The 19,817-nt window shown below is 38.4% G+C and overlaps 1 protein-coding gene across 2 annotated transcripts in view; it reads right to left on the bottom strand.

The window, feature by feature from the left end:
• Positions 1-3,316: 3,316 nt before the first annotated feature.
• Positions 3,317-19,817, bottom strand: part of INO80 (INO80 complex subunit) — a 68,158-nt gene continuing 51,657 nt past the window's right edge. The window contains exons 27-36 of one of the 2 annotated variants that reach the window (XM_017812358.1): positions 19,243-19,370; positions 15,818-15,912; positions 12,872-12,944; positions 11,223-11,381; positions 9,854-9,956; positions 9,192-9,280; positions 8,215-8,370; positions 7,002-7,161; positions 5,964-6,173; positions 3,317-5,345 (exon numbers count right to left, since the gene is read on the bottom strand). In XM_017812358.1, coding sequence (XP_017667847.1) covers positions 5,128-5,345; positions 5,964-6,173; positions 7,002-7,161; positions 8,215-8,370; positions 9,192-9,280; positions 9,854-9,956; positions 11,223-11,381; positions 12,872-12,944; positions 15,818-15,912; positions 19,243-19,370 — 1,391 coding nt within the window. In that variant the 3' untranslated portion in view covers positions 3,317-5,127. Of the gene's footprint in view, positions 5,346-5,963; positions 6,174-7,001; positions 7,162-8,214; positions 8,371-9,191; positions 9,281-9,849; positions 9,957-11,222; positions 11,382-12,871; positions 12,945-15,817; positions 15,913-19,242; positions 19,371-19,817 lie in introns of those variants that run through there. The other variant, XM_017812368.1, reaches the window with a different exon arrangement.

Genomic DNA, 19,817 nt, shown 5'->3' with positions numbered 1-19,817 from the left:
ATGTGAGTGCTGCAAGAACAACTTGCTTGCTCTACAGACCTACTGGTTCAATCTGAGAGCTGGGCCACCTGTATAGTCCTAATAATGATGCTCCCGCTTCCCCTCTCTCATTCACTGCTATGCAACTGGTGCAGGCCGCAAATAAAAAATAAATCCTTCAAAATTCTAGGAGAATAAGATGTGATTGCCTTTATTTTAGTATGCGTGTCTCAGTTATACTTCACATGCAAGTAGCATCCCTTTGGGTAATGAGCTACAAATTGTTTTTTCCAGCCACTCCAGCAGAAACTTCCAAAGGACAGCAGGGTGTGCATCACCATCCCTTCTTGAGCAGGAAGGACAAGACAATGCCTGTAGGGCTCCTCGAGAGTTATAATGTGTGTCTCAGACTGAATAGTCAACAAAACCAACAAACAAACAAAACCAACAAAAAAAACCAACCAAAAAAGCAATGGAGGCAGAAGTGAGAAGCTGAGGAGCCTGTAAGTATATCTGGGAGCAGAAGCACACCAGCTCACTCCACTAAGAGGAGACCAGGACAGGCAGGGCAGCGGTCACAGGGCAGCATTTCCCAAATTACATTGATCCACATCCTGCCCCCAAGTGATTTTATCAGTTGTGTTCTTCCTCCTCTCAGCAGCACCTTGGCTGTCCTGAGCTACAGTCCAAGTAGTGCAGATCCCTATTCCTGCTGCATGGAGCTTTTCCCACTGAGCTTTGTGTGCCTCCCCCACTGCGAAATGCTGCTAAAGGAAATACTTTGGGAATATGGAGATAAAGCAAGATATAGCTCTGGGCAGACAGGCAGCTTTCTACAAACAGAACATGAGACAGCAAAGAGCAGATACACTGTGGTGGGGAAAGCATGCAACGGAGAGGGGAGAAGGCACGGAAATAACACTGCATTTGGACGGAGCAGCATTAATACCTGGAATTAATACTGAATTAAAGCAGTTCCAGGTGCAAATCCTCCTGTTTATCTCTTTGCAGAATAGGAAAAGGAGATCTAGTGGCTGACTAAATGGAGAGGATGACAAACTTGACCCATGATAGAAAGAGAAAATGGCTTGCAGGTTAATTAATCTTTCACTGACTTAGAAAAAGTGCACTCCAACTGGTCATAAAATACTTTAAAACAGAAGTTAGAAAAATTCTGAATACACCATGAAGCCAAGGAACCAAATAATTTAAAAAAGTGGTAACAGTTTGTGTGGAAGGGACTGCACAGTGACTGTACAGCTAAACAGAACAATTTCTGGGGACAGTGCGATGCAAGTCCCTGTCTGTCTGATCAACATGATTTTGAGAGGACACTTCAGCGCTCTATTTCTATAGAATAATAATCTTAGATGCTGACCTTCACAATCTGTCTGTGGTGAGCAAGGACAAGTTATTTTCTTGTTTCTTCGATGCATCATTCTGCTTGTTCTTTCTTTTCCAGCTTTTTTTGCTTGGTTTTGCCATTCTCTAGGGTGCTGATAGTAACCATATCCAGAGAGAAGATATAGGGCAAAGTGCTTTGGGGCTCATAATTTTGCATTTATCAATGGCCTGGCTGCTATGTCCTGTCTGCATGTGTGAGGGTTAAAGTCAACATCAGAGGGCCAGGCAGAAATCCCTTTCTCCTGTCTCCAACTACCCTACAATATTTTTTGAGAGAAGGTAACGGTTTCAGTCACTCTTGCCGTCTTGCAACAGAATATTGTAGTTGATTTTTGGTGTTTTAGATTTAACTATGTTGTTGCTTGGTAAGACTTTGTTGACCATGTGTGACAGTGGGAAAAATGGATATTCTGGGGACCCTTCTGACTGGACATCTCTTACAAGCTAAACTACAAAAATTGTGTGAGTGTGGGACACAACAGCACCTTTTAGTCCTAACTTCTCAGGACCTAAGAAAATTATAGCCATTAAGTGTCTTCAATAGCACTGATAAGTGAACTATATTTAACAGTTTTGTAATAACTGCTGAGTAAATTGCTACAATCATGTAGCATGAGGAATACATAGCATTCCCAACATTCCCCAAACAATACTGACAGCTATTTCACCATCCCATCTTAAAATACAAACTCAGTTCATTAATAATTGTTTCTACCACTAGCAAAGACCTTGATCCCTCAAAGGAAAGTGACTTTCTCTGCCATTAATCCATACAACAAGTGCACAACACATAGTCGGAGTGAAAAGATGCTCGGAGTGAAACTTTAAAGAACAAAACTTCAGTGTGCACACCCAATTTGCTCACTTCAACAGAAAGGTTCCCCACATAATAATCACAAAACTACCTCTGCCTCCTTAAACCGCCCCCCCATTCTTTGCTTTTCTAGCACTACTTCTTTCCCTAAACCCAGAAATTAGACTAGGACAGCCATTACAGGAATTCTTCCCAATTCCTTGATTAATATCACAGAATCTGTTCTCCTATGATGCATAATACAAAAAATGTATCTGTTGAAATTTAACTTTTTGCAGAAATTGAACTGGATATAATCTACCAGTTTGTTTATTTTACAGTCATGTTAGATCTTCCTGAACTTGTTGGCCTGATGCACATTTCGCAAGCAGATAGACTATCACTGCTTTTGCCACAACTTGTGATATCATTTGGTATTTCTTTTGAAGATTAAATTATTTTAAATATATTTTTATTTTGTATTTTTATTTTAAATTATTTAGCTTAAATATATTTTATTTATATATATAATAAATATATTTGTATACCTAGATGTATTTTATTTTTATATTTATCAGCGTTTAAAATATTAATAATTTAATCTTTCATAAGTATAGCATGCAACAGCACATATTACATTTTTGCAAACTTTTCAAATTACAAATTATTTTTTTCTCTCCACTTTGGATTACAAATTGATGCAACTGTCTAGCATCTCAGAAATCAAGACTGCACATAAAAAAGTCCTTTAAACTCCCACTGAAAAAAAAAAGAAAAAAAAAGAACAAACTGTAGAGCATGATGTCTCAAAACAATCAACTGTATTGAATTCAACCATCATAGTTCAGGTACTGTGTAATTACGCATATTATACTTGCTTCTGTTTTCTTATGATCTGCTGCACCCCTACTCCAAAACAGATTATGAGATAATCGGTGAATACAGACAAGGGATAAGGGTACAGTTGTAACTGAAGAAGGTTACGAAGGTGATACTTGGAAGAACACACACTCTAGAGCTTTACATTGAGCAGTGCATGTCTCTAGAAGCACTTCCAGATGCACACCCTCCATGCTCTCTTCCCTAATCCTCTCATTCATACAGCTATATGCATAAGAACCACGAAGACACTGATTTACATAAAATTATCTCACTCCATTTTATTTAAGATTTTCTCCTCCAGTTAGTAAAAGAAAGATGTGTCTCTCTTTATACATATGTACAAGTTCAGTTACAAAAATAGACAGCACATTCAAAGAGAAAAAAAGGCTTGGCATTTGTCTGATTCCCTCTAAATATCATATATACACGTGAATAAGAGGGGAAGGGGGAAGTCTTCATTAGTTAATTAAACAACACCTCCCCCTCAATTATCCCCTGCAAATCTGTTTAAAAATCAATCTAACTAAGCTCAGTTCTGCTATTTTCAGGTGTGCAAATTAGAGGCAGAGCCAACAGGAAGCACTCGCTCCACACTGTAGGACGCCAGGCAAGGGATTTGGGGTCAGAAAAAATTATAATAATAAAAAAGTAATCTTCCACTGTCACAGCCCAGACCTGCAACTCAACTTGCTTCTCTCTGTCAAGGGTTGAAAGTGCCCCAGCAGAACAGCCTCTTTACTCAATGTGTCAGACAGAAGAACTGTCCCACACCTAAATCTCAGTGCAACGCAGACAATGCTTACAGCAAAGCAAGGAGCTACGGGCAGGGTTTGTGCATTGGGAACAGGGAAGGAGCAACCAGGGAACAAGAACATGGATGGGCACTGGCAGCAGCACGGCCTTCTATCAGCCTCACGGGACACAGCTAATGGTGCCCACACACTGCAGTGAACTCAACTACGCCAGTATGTGTGATGATCACAGAGATGAAGGGAAAACACACTGCAAGAACAGTCAATGGGATGGCTGGGATATGAGACAATTTTTTCCCCAGGATTTGGCTAGAAGGGGGAATGGCATAGTTCTCTCTCTCTCAGGACTGTTTTTTGTTGCTCCTCTCACAGCACTACAAGCTGCAGATCCATGCTTTGCTTTGGCACAGTGAGAGGAGCAGCACAAACCCTTCCTCAGCACTTCAGCTTTCCTCCTTCTCGAGATTTGTACTAATAGAGCACTTTTTGTTTCTAAGCCTTTAAGAGTTCTGCACACCTCAAAAATGAGAGAAATCATTTTGAACACAGTGAGTATTTGTGCTGATGAGAACTCTGAAATGCAAACCAATCACTGGCTTGTGGTTTCTTCCACTGCGTGAAGCAGAGGCTGTGCTGCTGCTCTCACTAGGGTTGACAGCACTCCCTGTATTCTGCAGCTCTGATCATCTTCCTGACAAATGGTGCTGAAAAGAATCCACTCCCTGGAAACCACTTGAGACACCTTCCTTTGCATTTCAAGCCTTTAAAGAACCCAGAGAACCACACCAGAAGAACCCAAGATTTTTTTTGATCACATATCATCTTCAGCATAGCCCCCTATTACTCCCGCAGGTTCACTGAGCAGCTGCCAGTACAGAAATGTCTTGTGACTCTACAGGATACTCCTGGGGTTTGGATACTGATTTCATAGGACAAAACTAACGCTGGGATCCACCTCAGGCTACAAGAGAGAAAGTATAGTGGTGTGACTTCAAGCACACACAGCTGCAGGATGTTGCATGGAGTAGCCGGATGCTTTCTCGGGAATCTTTGTCAGATACATCAATGAAACATAAGCTGACACTCTCCTAGTTACCCCAGACTCCCTTCCCTCCTTCTTGCAGTGTCTGCAAATATAGTTTTTTGGAATACACATAATCAAAGTGCTCACATCAACCACCCACTCCCATTGTGCTTTGATTTTCTTTACACACGTGCTGGACAGTAACAGGGCATTCATTTGCATGCCTTCAACTGGCAGGGTGGTCTACTCTGAAAGCCAACACAGCTCAGATAAGCTTTGGGGGTTCAAAATTACTACCGACCACCTGAGGTGTGGGCACCTTTACTTTGCTTCCGAACTGAAGTTTCTGATATGAGACCGCTGGTCAGGTTTAAACTTTTGGGGGTCCCACAAACACTGTTTCCTTTGCTCAAAGGGGAGCTCAAGGGAGAAGAGGCGCTTGAAGGTCCAAAATCTACAAGTCCAGAAGGCCGAATGATTGCTGTTTGTAGAGGGCTACTTGCAGACATGCCTAGCAATGGAAAAGAGAATCAAATTCCACATGAGCATATTATTTCACTTGTGGTTCTTCAACAGCCAACAATATACTAACAATCAGTCCTAAGAACACTCTGTATTGATGATTTATGAGAGTTTAATGAAGAAGAGTGTCCTTAAGATAAACATCTTACAGGGCCATAAAAACATACACAGGGCCACCTTGAGCTAGTGTAAAGCTGAAGCTCAATCACCATGAGTTTAGCAGGTTTTGGAATGTGATATTGTAACTTCAACATGATCCAATGTAGGAAAGCCACAGTCATTGCCATGGGATAAACACTATCTAATCTGTCTGGACACCAAAAAAAAAAAAACCCAAACCAAAAAAACAAGAGGAAAAATATTTGGCATGAGATAATTCAAAGAGCAGATGAAACAAATCCAAGGTCATCTGCGGTGAAACTGGCTCTCCCTCAGAACCTTATCATGTCACACTGTATATTGCCTGGATCTCACAATATAATGGATGAGCAATACCAACAACACAACACTTTTAATCTCTTTTTCGCCAGGTTGTAAAGAGCAATCACCCAAACTCATGTGGTTGGTTCTGCTGTGGGTATTGTGCTGCTGCCCCTTCCCCACATACCTTTAGAGACGTTGTATCCGTACGCTGCATACGCCGCTGCAGAGGCTGCTGCTGCCCCTGCTTTGGCACCTGCCATCGCAGCTGCACTTCCCGCTATTGACTTCCGGCTCCTGCCTTTCCCAGTGCTGGCTTTTGATCCACCTTTAGGACGACCCCGGCTTCGACTTGACTGGCCTCTCCCACTGAGAGACGTATCTTGCATTGAAACACCTGAACAAGAAAAGAATGTTAAATCAGTAACTACTATAGTATTTTGTGTGACTCACAAGTGAGAACAGCATCAAAACTGCCTACCAGTTACATTAATACTGTTCCTATTCACTGATAGGAACAGTAACGGGGACATTGTTAGCAAGCCGTGAACCCATAAAAAGAAATTATTTATACAAAACTTTACTCTTCAGTAACAACTCCTTATTAACTGCTCGCCATTATTATGAATCTAATCCAGAAACAGGTTGAGGATTCTGAGTTTTACTTCAGGATCATGCATTTTCTTAGTTGGAGACAGAGACGCAGTTTCTTCTGTCTGCTGTCTCTGAAGAAACTCATCAACAACTACGGTTCTACCTATTTTACTGTAGAAAAACTATGGTAGCTAAAACCACTTGCCATTATTGCAAATGCATTTAAAATTATTGCATTTAAAGAAATTGCTCCAATCACCCACTGGAGATAGAGAACTGATTACTAACTCAACAGCAAATGCAAGGAAAAGCCTAGAGATTAACAGTTCTGTGGTTGTCTGCAATTTGGTAACATAAACATAATGGAAGGAGAGCCCTCTGCAAGCCAGGAACAAAGGACAAAACTTTTCGAAGTAACTAACACAGAAAAGAGGTAAGTGTGGTGAATGACAGACTATGGACAGATTTCCTATCAAATCAAAAGTAATTTCTCTATGAAAAGGCAATTTTTTTCCCCCAAATTTTGCCAACCATACATATATTCTGGTTAAAATGCAGAAAATGTATCATTTAGCCATGCAAAGTCAAGGTTTAATAAATGTTAGTAGCAAATCAAGGCAAGAGTACTGACCATTCACGGTATCTGAAACTGAACCAGTAATGGAAGAAGGAGAGTTTGTTGCTCTTGACTGAGGTGCTGAAGAAGCTGGATCATCCACAATCACAAGCATATCGTTACTGCTCTCATCGGGAGGGATAGAGCCCATATGTAATTCACTGCTGATGGATATCTAAACATGAGAACAAAGCCATTAACTTACAAAAATAGTAAGATCTTCAAATGATATACAGTCACAAGTAATTAACTGGTACTTGTTCTTTCCTATCTTCTCTAGAATAGCAGCATGAGAATGAGACATCATCTGCCTGATCACACCACACTTTACATGCTGAGCAGCAAAGAGCTCCAGGAGCCACTTAACTTCCATTCATGACAATACATGTTAAGAAGCAAAAGACTAATGGGCTCAGCAGAGATTTAAGTAAATTGTTATTCAACTGTGCATCTGCACAGTTCAAACAGTTCAACTGCAAAAGAGAAAATAGGATTCTTAACCCACTACTACCACTAATAAAAATCTTGATCAGTAAGGGAACAATGCAAAACAGAAATCTTAATCGGAGGGCATAGAACAAAATACATTTGCTGGTAAAACCAGTTTGCAATTTGTTACACAAAGATGAAGGAAAATAAGATGTGTGCCTCTGAGAATTTATAATTTAAATTCCAGAAAAACAACCCCACACCAATTCAGAACCTGAAGCAAGGAAAGAAGCAGAGAAGAAGATGCAGATGGGACTAGTGAGGGGTACTTATAAAGAAACTGAATGTCAAGAAGCTATTTGAGGGATACTGTTTGGTTCAGAAACAGCGTCCTTGCTATGGAAGATACTGGTATGGGAGAAGGTACATAGTCATAAACGTGAGCATGACAAAGGCAGGAAAGAGGGACAAGAAAGTAAGGGGGACTGCAGGCAGGAATGGAAAAATTTCAGGGGCTGACTGGGAGGAAATCAGGCCGTGAACTAACTGTAGAAAAGGGAGGCAGAGAGTGAAGGAGTAGGGGAATAACAGAATCTCAAATAACATCAAGTCCTGTAAGGCAGCTTACTAGCAGCTGTTACATATTCAACAAACCATTTTCCTTTCCATGGTTCACCTTTAAGACACATCACTTCCCCATGCACTCCAAGTTCTAAAATAGCTAAAATAACAAAGAATCCTACAGGATGTAAGGCCACAACTAAAACAGTAAACAAGTTAAAGCAGCAGTGAGTCTTACCTCACTGAAAGGACTGGGCATGGCAGAGTCTACACTAATGAAAGAGTCATCCCCATCAGCAGACAGGTTGGAGTTATCAGCTGAGGGAACAAACGGGATCACAAGGTTCATGCTCTCTTTCTTTCTCTTCCCATCCAACTCATCTTCCTTCTTCTTCTGAAATGAATAAAATAATACCAGGAATGAAACAGATGTTAAAACAGAAGAATGGGAGCAAACAACCCAAAACCTTAAAACCTAGTGCAGTATTTTAACTCAAGGAATGCCACATCCAGAATTTCCCAAAACAAGTTTCTGAAGGACATGGTAACAGATTCCTTAAATGTTTTAGATTTAAGTAGAGTTTTGTTTGTTTTTCTTCATAAAACAGCTGGAATTACAGAGAATTACTCTTACAGAACTATTTTGATTTCCAGTACCTTTTGGAATGAGCTTGAAATGCTTTATCATTAAACAAAATTCCAATTAATTAATGTAAAGCGTCCCTATCTCAAAAATTCAGAATTTTCATAAACTAGTTTTAATGATGCTTTTTAAACAAGCTGATCTGCCCTTGTTCCACAGAAGCCTCATATCTGTATTTGGTGCAGATTCCTCTTTTGTTCCTGTAGGACAAAATCTTGATTAAGTCACCTTTTAATGTCACAGAATGGTCAGCTGATAATTTTGTTTTTTCAAGCATGAGTCCTCAAATTGCTGTCTGTAGACTACTGGTGACTGACAGTGTTACTTGGGTATGCAGCACTTCCTTATTTTTGAAGTTGCTAATGATTAAAAGACAGGTAGCTATGCATTATTTATTTTGTAATATCCCTCCTAAGCGTAGGGAACTGCCACAGATGGACTTTCAATGGTGAAGGAAAGAAGGCTTTACTCATTAGACTGCCTTGGCATAAAATGTTTCCGCATCACGTAATAGTGATCCTGAAGCTCTTCTGGCTCTATCACTGACACAGGTGACCTCTGCATCAAAGTACCTTTTCAGCATATTTTTCCCTTTTACGTTTACGTTCCTTCACACGATTTGTTTCTTCCTGCTGTCGTTTCTCTTCTTGACGCTGACGCACTGTTGGAAAAGAAACACAAAGCTGTCACCACTGGAAAGGTATTTCACATTTTGTCATGAATCTTACAAGAAATTCTGGTTCTAACAGAACTTGGAAGAAAAGTCAGTTGTATTACAATTAAAATACACTGAAAACACTACTGTATTAAAACTACTTGTTTCCAAATTACTAAAAAGTCTTACAGCAAAATTCTTCCTTCAAGCAACAAAAAAGTGTATACCTCTAATACAGCTTCAAAAATATGATGAAATACAGCATTTTACTAATAATTTTCTTGTTGAGACCTACATAATTCTTGTCAAAGCTCTGTCATCCAGGAACAATGTAATGATCCTGAATGAGTGCCAATAAAAACTTTATCACGTCATCAGGTCTCATTTTGCACAACTTCATTATTCAGCTCAACAGTGATATAAAATGAGCTTGTACTAACAAGAGTTGGCAATGCAAAAAGAGACAGGAAACAGAAGTTGTTATCAGCAAGTAAACGTGTTTGTAGAGATAAAAACAGAGATTTCATACGGTAATGAAGTGAAATATGGGGAAAATGCTGAAACACCAATTTCACATACATTTTTTTTCTAGCTCCTCATCATCCAGCAGAAGGCTGACCACCTCCTTTGGCTTCAAGGTGTCAGGTTTGAAATTGCCACCTGAAATCACCATTCGTTGGATCTAGAAGGAAAAAAACAAGAGAGAAATAAAAGGAAAAATTAGAGCAGCCATCAACCATTCTCACTACCCATCGCTGAAAGCCAGTCCCAAAAAACATGCAAATGCATCTCTGTAAGTCAGAGATGACCCAATTTCTCTATCATACCTATATCTATCAAAGTTAGTACCAAAATTTCAGGGAAGATTTATTAAGAGTATAATTAAGAGTATAAAATATGAGGCGCAAATGAGATAGAAAGCAGAAAATTACCATCCCTCATGCAAAGTTGCACTTTTTCTGAAGCAGCATAAATAAACTATAAATGTTAAAAGTATTAATACACTGCTGAACAAAACCAGTCCTGTCAGGCATAATTTACCCATTCATTTTTCAAGTAAGCTGCACAGACGATCATGCAGATCACACTCTTAAAGAGTGCAACATTTTTCATCTCCTTGATTGAAAACTGTATCTCTGTACTGAGTCAGTGTCACAGTTTAACAATTCACTCAACCTCTTATTACTACAACTACACTTAAAAAAATAAACGACAAAGAAGAGTAGTAACTTAGCAGAAGAGAACAAGCTTTAACATAAGGTAATTTCAATGATTTGGATCACCAACAAGAAGACTGCACTTAATTTTCAGGTTGAGATCAGGCAACTCTAGTGCAGGATCCCAGAGAAAACAGTGAATTTCAACAAGGGAAATATGAATGCTTTCAGTTGCTGAAACACCATGAGCAGCATCTAAGTAACACAAAAGCTAAAAGAAACTCCAAGCACACTGAACATCTGAATGCTGTATACAGTATGCCTACTGAAAAAGGTGAATCTCCTTAACTTTTCTCTTGCCAGTGAAGTGCTATGAGATTTAAAGTTCCTAATACACCTACTGCTTGATGCTGCAGGACACTGAGCTTCTCTGGCAACCCTCACACCTCAAATAATTTGCACTTAACTACCTTTCAAATGTCTTTTGTAAAAAAATCAGCTGTTGTATAACATGAGAGGAATCAGTAACTCTGACGCAGCAGACCAAAGCTCTAGTCTTAAAGAAGCCTGAGCAGTTTCACTGTAATAATTAGCTTCTTTCCAGGTCATATAATGTAACTGGAATGCTTCTGTGTTAGGGACACAGATTTGTTATTTGAACAAATACACTCCCTTTTGCCTTTTCTTCTGCCTCCCTTCGGATGCTTTTTCTGTTTCTTTACTCAAGTTGATATATGCTTTCTGATACCATTTCTGTACCTTCTTGTTTCAGCTAATTTCTTTATTCCTACCTCACTCTTTTCCTTTGCCCTTTGTAAGATGCGCTCCTCAATGGTGCCTTTGCATATCAACCGGTACACAGTGACTTGTTTTGTTTGACCCAGCCTGTGTGCCCGATCCATGGCCTGTTGGTCTACTGTTGGGTTCCAATCACTGTCATAGAAAATTACCTGCAAGAGAACACCAGAAAAGGATTAAATAAAAACACACTTTTAGAGCACCTGGTGATTAAACTAACAAAAATCCAATATACTCATAAAAGTTCGATCATACATTCCACAGAATTACAGCCCCACTGTAGGTTGTATCAACCCGGCTTTGCCCAGTCCTATGAAGACTTTTCCACTGTATTTCAGGTGAATTCAAACTAACTGACACTGTGAATGTTTCAACTTCGACAGAATGTCTTTAATATCTTCTTCAATAAACTTGCTTTGGAGGCACAAAATTCCGAAGTTTGTCATCACATTAAATTACTTTCATGCAATTAATTACAGACTAACCACATCATGAACCCATTTTAGTGTTACTTACCTTAAGAAGAAAAAGCCCATCACATTAGAATTTTATGCAAAAAGCAATACTCCATTTTTTTTTATTTCAAACCTAGATAAAGTCTAGTCTAGTCTAACACTTCTAGTACTTTTACTATAAAAAACTGAAATGCCACATTACATTCATATTGCCCTATCACTCCAACAGTACTTTATGCACAATGAATATACAAACCAAAAATATTTTAAAACATTTTAGGCAGAAAAGTATTAAGAAAATTACAAAAAATGCTCATGCAAGGAGCCTGCCTGAGCTTCCATCTGTTTATTTCCTCTGTTCAAGCAACTGTAATGGAGACAACTTTTCCACCCTGAAAATCCTACAAATACTTGCTTTCTTCTGATTTCTTTGAGTGACAGCAAGATATGATGGGATACTTTTAAAAAAATTATGTAATATTTTTTGATCCAGAGATCTTTGGTTTTGTGTGACTAAGGACTTGGGCTCAAGTCTGCACACACAAGGTATGGGTTAGAAGCACAAGAACAGCAGTTATTGAAAAGATGAACAGTTCATCAGTATTTTTTCCGTAGTGCTTAGTGGCAGCTGCTCCAGAGTGCAAAGACTTGCAATTCATCTAAATTGGTATGCCTTTATACCTCTGGAGAGTCGAGGAGGAAGAAATTTATCCTTCCCGAGCAGCTGATATTCAACTACGGATGGCTTCATACTTTTAGGGGCATTGTTTCATTCTTCTGTGCACAGAAAAAAAGGGTAACCGATACCTATTCCACTGGTTCCTTTGTAAATGAACCTTAGGAGCAAAAAGTCATTCATACACTGAATGCTGTTTCATGTAAGTGTCATTTGCATCTATAGACCCCTTCAGCCATCCAACTCCTTTCTAGACTCTAAGACTAAAGTAGGTGGGGAGAAGGAAGAAATTTCCAGCTGTAACCAAAACCTATGTACCAAAATGTCCAATATTCTACAACTCTATCAAGATAATACTATGTTGTAAAGAATAGCAAAGTAATCAAGGCTCTGCAATTTCATGTTGTGAATGGCAATACTAAAAATATTGATCAGGATGGGCAAGAGAGTGCCAACTTGCACACAGAAAAGACTGCGTTTCCTACATAAATTGTTACCAAATTTCACCCACCGTATCTGCAGCTGTAAGGTTAATGCCCAAGCCTCCAGCTCTTGTACTTAACAGGAACACAAAAATATCATTCCTGTAGAGGAAAGAGATTGAACCCCATTATTTTGTGCAAGAAATAACCACTAAAGTAATTTTTTTGATCCATATGAAATGATTAGGGCTATTTCTATTACTTGAACACTTCAGAACATTTTGTGCTTTTCATTTATGGTCAAGGAAAAAAACATATGAAAGAACGAAAGAAGTTAATCTACAAATGAGGACTGTCTGAACATGCAAACATTCAATTTGCAATAGCAGTTTATTAATCTGTATCAAAACAAACCAGGGCTTGTTTATCTTGCCCACACTGGTAATTAGGATTTCATATGGACAAAGAACAATTTATTTTTCACAGAACTGACCCGATGTTAAAAAAATCTTGCCCTAACAATGCTCAACTGATAAAAAAAAGAAAAATAAATGTCAACATTGTATGATGCAAATTTGGTTCTAAATTTGGTGCTTTGAACAGAACAAACAAGGAGACAGGTCTATACGTAGCACGACCAAGTACTGATGAAAACTCAAGTGGTAACAGCAAAATCAAAGTTTCTGCTAAGGTTGAGACCATACTAGTAACTCCGGAGGGTCAGCAGTATTTAAGTGTTCAACACCATATCGATCTGTGAACAGGCTGACACAAAGCAGACAATACTCTAGTAATGACTCCAAAGATGTTAACATCTTCAACATCCAAAGATGTTAACATCTTCAACATCCAAAGATGTTAACATCTTCAACAGTGAGAGCAAGGCTCTTTGCTTAAGAGAAGACAGTCTGCAATGCCACATCCTTTTGGTATTACGATGTCTGAAAAACTTAGCAAACGTAAAATCAGTAAAGCACCAGAAATGCCTGTTGAATGAGCAGTGTGGGACATATCTTTTCTAACTAACTATGCGTAGGCAGTATCTTTGTAAGTCCACTCATCAACCCTAAAGGGTCTTTCTTGCCCTCCCTGGAGGAAGCGTGGGTAGGATCACAGGCTGTTATGCATATGCTAGTACAACTCAACAAACACAAAGAAACTAAGGGGTTTGGAATCCACATCCTTGAAGGTCAAGTAGAACTGACTATTTTCTCAGGACTCAAACTTCAAGACATTCACAAGTAGTTGGCGAGGCTGTATCGTAGAAACAGACCTCAAAGAACCCGTTCCGGTTAAAGATAAGATTTTGGTCTGTCCCCGCCCCCCACCAAGAAATTGCCAAAAGACAACAAAATACTATGAAAACTGTGAATTAGCAAACACACAAAAAGCACCAGGAACTCTAAAATTAGAAATGGAAGGTTTCTGACATTCTAAAACCTAAGGATACAAAAATTTACACTGATCTATGGACAGCTGGGAGGAACTAAGCCAAGCTGTCAATCTTCAGACTTTATCTGAAAGTATAAATAGCCAAAGGAGTCAACGGGTGCCTATTTGTACTGTAGGCAATCCTTGGCCAGGAAATCTTTTCACTGTCGTAACAACAGTGGAACCTGCGTATAGGCAGTTACCTGAACATCCAGCTGTGATATGCTTCTTGAAATGCCATATGGGAAGGAAAGTGGACAGAGCCACAGACTACGAGAACAAATTATCATCCCATAGCTATATATTTTCTACACCTTGCTAGGATGTCCTGCAGGATAGTTTAGTCTCAGTCAGGCTTTTTTTCCTGGAAATATTTCTCATAAGTAAATCATGTATAAGAGGAACTCAAACTAACATTTTAATAGGAATTCTTGTTTAGACTGGCTGACCTATATTTCAAGAGGATTTCCTGCTGAAATTATTTTTTTCTTCAGTTGTTTTATTTATGAATAAAACCAAATTCTGCTCATTAATAAAATAGGGTTTTTTCACTTCATTTGGTTAAAGGATCTTACAGAACGAAGAGTTAGGATTCCAGGAGGACATAATAACCTGCAAGGAACTTGTTTCTGACACCTGGAAACAGCCAGAAAGGTATTGCATGACCCTCTCACTTCAGGTATTCGGCACATGTTCAAGTTTTATTGCTCTGAGGAGTTCACTAGAAGACTCATCATTGCAACACAGCCCTTCAGGTCTTTAAGCCCCATGAACCAGTGAACTGAAAGGCCTCAACTCCTACCTTCAGCTATGATACTTTGGGACCACTGATGCAAGGATGTCTAGAATGTTGCTTTCACCCTGCAATAAGCAACTGTGTGAACCTAACTCCTCTGAAAAAGGAAAGTGACCTTCTTACAAGTTCACTCAATATTCAGGAAGGATAACCTTACTGTGAACTACCATATCAAAGTAATATCATATCAAGATGTATCTCATGATTCAAAGGAAACTTAATAACCACAAACTCAATCATTATAAATAATGCACCATAATGTGCTTATAAAAATTGCCAGAATCCATTTTGGTTTACTAAATGAAAAGCATTATCCTTCTTTCTAGCTAATAAAATCCCTGTTTTATCTCTTATATATTAATTTAAGATTTCTTAGTAAGACATGGTTAAATAATTTGTTTTGCAGAAAACTAGGTCACTTTCAATACTTTAGCATATGCAAGATTTTCAATCTCATCTTTACAGTGTCAATTGTCAGAGCATTTAATAACCAATGAACATTTGTTGCCTCTCTACTGAGCTTATTTATAAGCAATAGCCTATTTTAGATTGGTAAGAAGGACAGTAGATGGCTGCACTAAAATTGCTTCCAAAACACTTTCACAGATAACAAATTCCTAAATACAACTGGATTCACATCAACGGCAGTGACTACTGGTCAGAACCACATAGAAACTGCTTCAGATAAATGAGGTCAATTTGATATCAGGAAAGATAAGTGCAGATTTCACTTATTTCCATTACATCTTATGCCAACTGTCTATGTACACACATTTTAGCACAAACACACCTTGTAAAAATACATTACCTGTTCTGAAAATCTGCTACCATGTCCCTTCGTTCAGAAATCTTTGAAGAACCATCCAATCTCATGTAGGTATGTTTCCTATAAACCATGTATTCCTGCAAAGAACATACACCAGAAAAATACAGTTGCTCTCGAAACTGTTCAATCTTGATTCTTCCAGAAAAAAACCCAAAACACAATAAAAGCAGAATTGCTACTTAAAATAATAAATTCCCTAAATGTCATTAACAAATGTGCTGTAAGCAATCTTACATAAGCAATACTTGGTAATTACACAATTCATTAATTAAAGCTATTCTATCATATGTCAGCTTTTACATATTATGTAAGAGATAAATTGCAACGTGAGCTCAGAGTTGGGGATATGTTTGCTGCACTGCACACAGTGTGATGGTACATGCCTTTTCCTATAAAGGCATATGTAAACAAAAATCATTAAAATGGGAAGTTTGTTTTCACAGAGCATAAATCTTTACTAAATCTCAAGCTTTCACTGTGCAAGCAAACCTTTCCAAACAAACCAACTGCACACACTCCCTGCTGATTTTATACCATTTGAGTAGTGTTTTTAAAACCTCAGTGTTGTAATCTAATGTCTGTCCAGACTTTATCTCACCAGTAAAGAGCCTGTAAATCTCACCACATACAAGAACACTTTGAATATTACACTAGTGTGTCAGCCCAGAGCTCATGCCAAGCAGCAGAACTGAAACTATTGCCTGAGACACAAGTCAAATGCCATCAACTTTGCTATAGGCAAAAGGTTTTTCCAATGAGAGACTTTTTTCATGCACAAAAAGACCTAAAAGCTATACAAATATCCACAGAGTTTCTCCAGAAAAATACCCTCTGGGGTATTTGAACAATGTGATCCTTGCTTGGCTGAGGAGATGCAACACCTACTGGTTACATTAGTTAGGTTTAACCCTACTGGTGCATGAGTTTTTTTAAGATGCTGTGAATGCAAATGAAGACAGAAAGGAGCAGCTGGTGCTTCAGCACCAAGTATTGGATTCATCTTGCTCCAAGCCACCATGTTCAGCAGATACAGAACTGATGTGCTGTGAGAAGACATGGCAGTGCTTCTAGTCCAATAAACCTGACAGTACCATGCTCAGTTCTCCTTTTCACCTATCCTTTGGGGCTCCTGATCCTTTTTTGTTCTGCTTCACTACTGCAGAAATGGTGAAAGAGCTGCTGTACTATAAGGAACCTGAGAAAAACACTGCAGTAGTGGAAGCAAACTTCACTGTAAGGCAGATGAGAGAGAAAATCAGGTAAATAAAATAGTGTGGAAATGGCCAAAGCCACACTTTATTAACCTTACAAAACAGAGCTCATGGCTAGTATGCTTTCTGGAGTACAACAATACAAGTTCAAAGCAGAAAACAGCTATTTCATCATGCAGACAAACAAGCCCTAATTTACTATTAATTTATTCAATTTTTATGACAGGTTTCAGTCACCAACTAAAACCAGAGAGATACAGTTGTCAGTTAGGCACTATGTCACTTTTTCTCCAGATTTGATCCATCTTTTTTCTATTATCACAAGGACCTTTTCCTTTCACGTCTTTGTTACTGTCTTTATCTGCCTCTATGATAATTCAACCTTTGAATGTCTTGATTTAGTCTTCCCATCATGCAGAATATAATTTGACCTCTCATCTCATGAGTGCAATCTAACTGCCACTGAAATCATGGACAATTATTCTTATAGGAGGAAACAATCACATCGAGAAAAACAAAATCTTTAAAAGTATGAAATACACATCAGCAACAGTACTGAAATTACGCTTTATCCTCTTCTGTTGAAAGAAAATAATTCTCCTCTTTGTATTTATATCTGCTATTTTATAATGGCTGAACTAAGCAGAAGCTCTTCAGCTGAAGCTACATCAAACAAACTTTGTAAACAATGTGCTTTGTGCTCTCTACCCTGCAAAGATTAGGTCAGTATAATATCGTACCAGTTACATCAGTGCAGTACAAATACGCTGAAAAAAAAAAAGACATCTTGTTTTTTCATATTCAAGTAGGCAGATGGGATGTATTTTGGTATCTCAGGTAAGGAAAAAAAAAAATCTACAAATACACAACTTTTGCAAGGATTTTCTTACAAATTGAGTCCTTACTTGATTTTTAGCTTGCTTAACTTCAGCTTCTGTTACTTGGGTGTGGAGAAAATAAAACAGAGGACTTGGTATGTGGCTTATTTGGGTAATAAAACCCAACAAAAGAGGTTGAACATTCAGAAGGTGGAATAGCAAAATGATGTGCTCACAAGCCTTTAAAATGGAATGCTAAGAGAAGAGACAGGAGCACTGAACACTCGGCTTTATGAGCTTCACGCTGTAATGCCAGGTATCAACAAACCTACAGCATGTCCAACGTTTGCCAAAAGAAGAGGCATACAAAGCAATGCTGGGCAAAGTGCCAAAACACAGAATTGCAACCATGCAAGTTCTGCTTTTCCTCACAGCAGCAAAAACAAAATTCAGCTTGTGATTTGTTATTGAACTATTAACTGCTGACCTTAAAATGCACTCTTGTTCATACAGAACTCATGACTTAGGCAGCTATTGATTCACGCTTCTCACATTTTCTCTTCAGTTTATTGTGGAGAAGATAGTATCCCTAGCTTTGGTGGCATGGTTGCTCATCAAATAGTGATTTTTTTTTTCTTCAGAGGCAGACTGACTATTTAAATAATGAGTAATGACTTAATTCTTAATTTATTTCCTATTGTATGTGCCAGAGAACCTCAATGTTTACCAAACTTCTGCAGAGGAACAGGATGATAGAGGGAAACAGTAAAAGTCTGTGAAATTACAAGTAACATAAACAGTGTAGAACTAATCACTGTTCTCCCTCTTCCTTCCACTAAAAGGACATGTGAACATCAAATGAAAATAGAATGAAGCAGTTCAAAACCAGCAAAAGAGAATAATTAAACCATGCAACCCCTTGCCACAGGGCAGTGCAAATGTCAACATCTAACAATGTGTCAAGATGCAACTGAACAATTCCATGGAGAATCCGTGTTGCACTAATTGAATATAGAGGAGGCGCATTTAGATCAGAAAGCCCTTGAGCTGCAAACTGCTCGAGAATGAGCATCTAATTGTGAAGCACCACTATTCTTGTACATTTTCCCCATACCATCTGTTGTTATACACTGGTATAGAGTGTATAACAGTGTGTAACAGTGTATAAATGTTTTACACTATAACACTAGGCCAGACCTTAGGTCAAACTTTGTATGGCAGTTCTTATATTCTTGTATTAATGCATTTACTGGGTATTCTACAGTTATAGCAATTTTATGTCAGGTTTGCTGCATTCAAATTACAGTACTTTCTCCAAAACATCATTGCTAAATCTCCATCTTCAAAATTTGCCTTCTGTAAGCTATAGGTCTCCTACCTCTAGTAAGTCAATCATTCTTGTCATCTGGGAATAAATAAGAACTCTGTGTCCTTGAGATTTCAGCCGTGTCAACAGAAGATCAAGAGCATGAAGTTTTCCACTGTCAGTGATCAGACTCTCTTTGTCTAAAAAGACATAGAAGAAAAGCACGTAACTAATAAAGCAAAATCAGATACATGCAACAAGTTCTAGGATTTCCTAATACTTCACTGCATTATAATCCCTAAAATAATGAATTGTGATGGAAAAACTGCAATATCCCGCCTGGCAGACACTTAAAATCACACTGCTTATTTTATATATATATATATATATAAACTGCTTATAAGATATATGTATACATATATACAAACACATACACTAACAATAACTTTTGTTTGCTGGAACAGGAGCATATAAATATACCCACCTGGCAAAATCTCATCACAAATTGATCTCCTCACAAGTATGGACTGAATCATTTTTCTGGACAGCCATTTCCCTCATCTAAGGATTTATTCTGACGAGATCAATATGCCTTGACACTTAAAGAAATGTTTTCCACTTCACATGTGAAAATGCTGTCCTTTGCA

The sequence above is a fragment of the Lepidothrix coronata genome, unplaced genomic scaffold (genome assembly GCF_001604755.1).
Source record: "Lepidothrix coronata isolate B3197 unplaced genomic scaffold, Lepidothrix_coronata-1.0 Scaffold1, whole genome shotgun sequence".
Classification (NCBI taxonomy): Eukaryota; Metazoa; Chordata; class Aves; order Passeriformes; family Pipridae; genus Lepidothrix; species Lepidothrix coronata.
The sequence above is the reverse complement of the archived record's forward strand: the minus strand, read 5'-3'. Positions and strand labels throughout refer to the sequence as shown.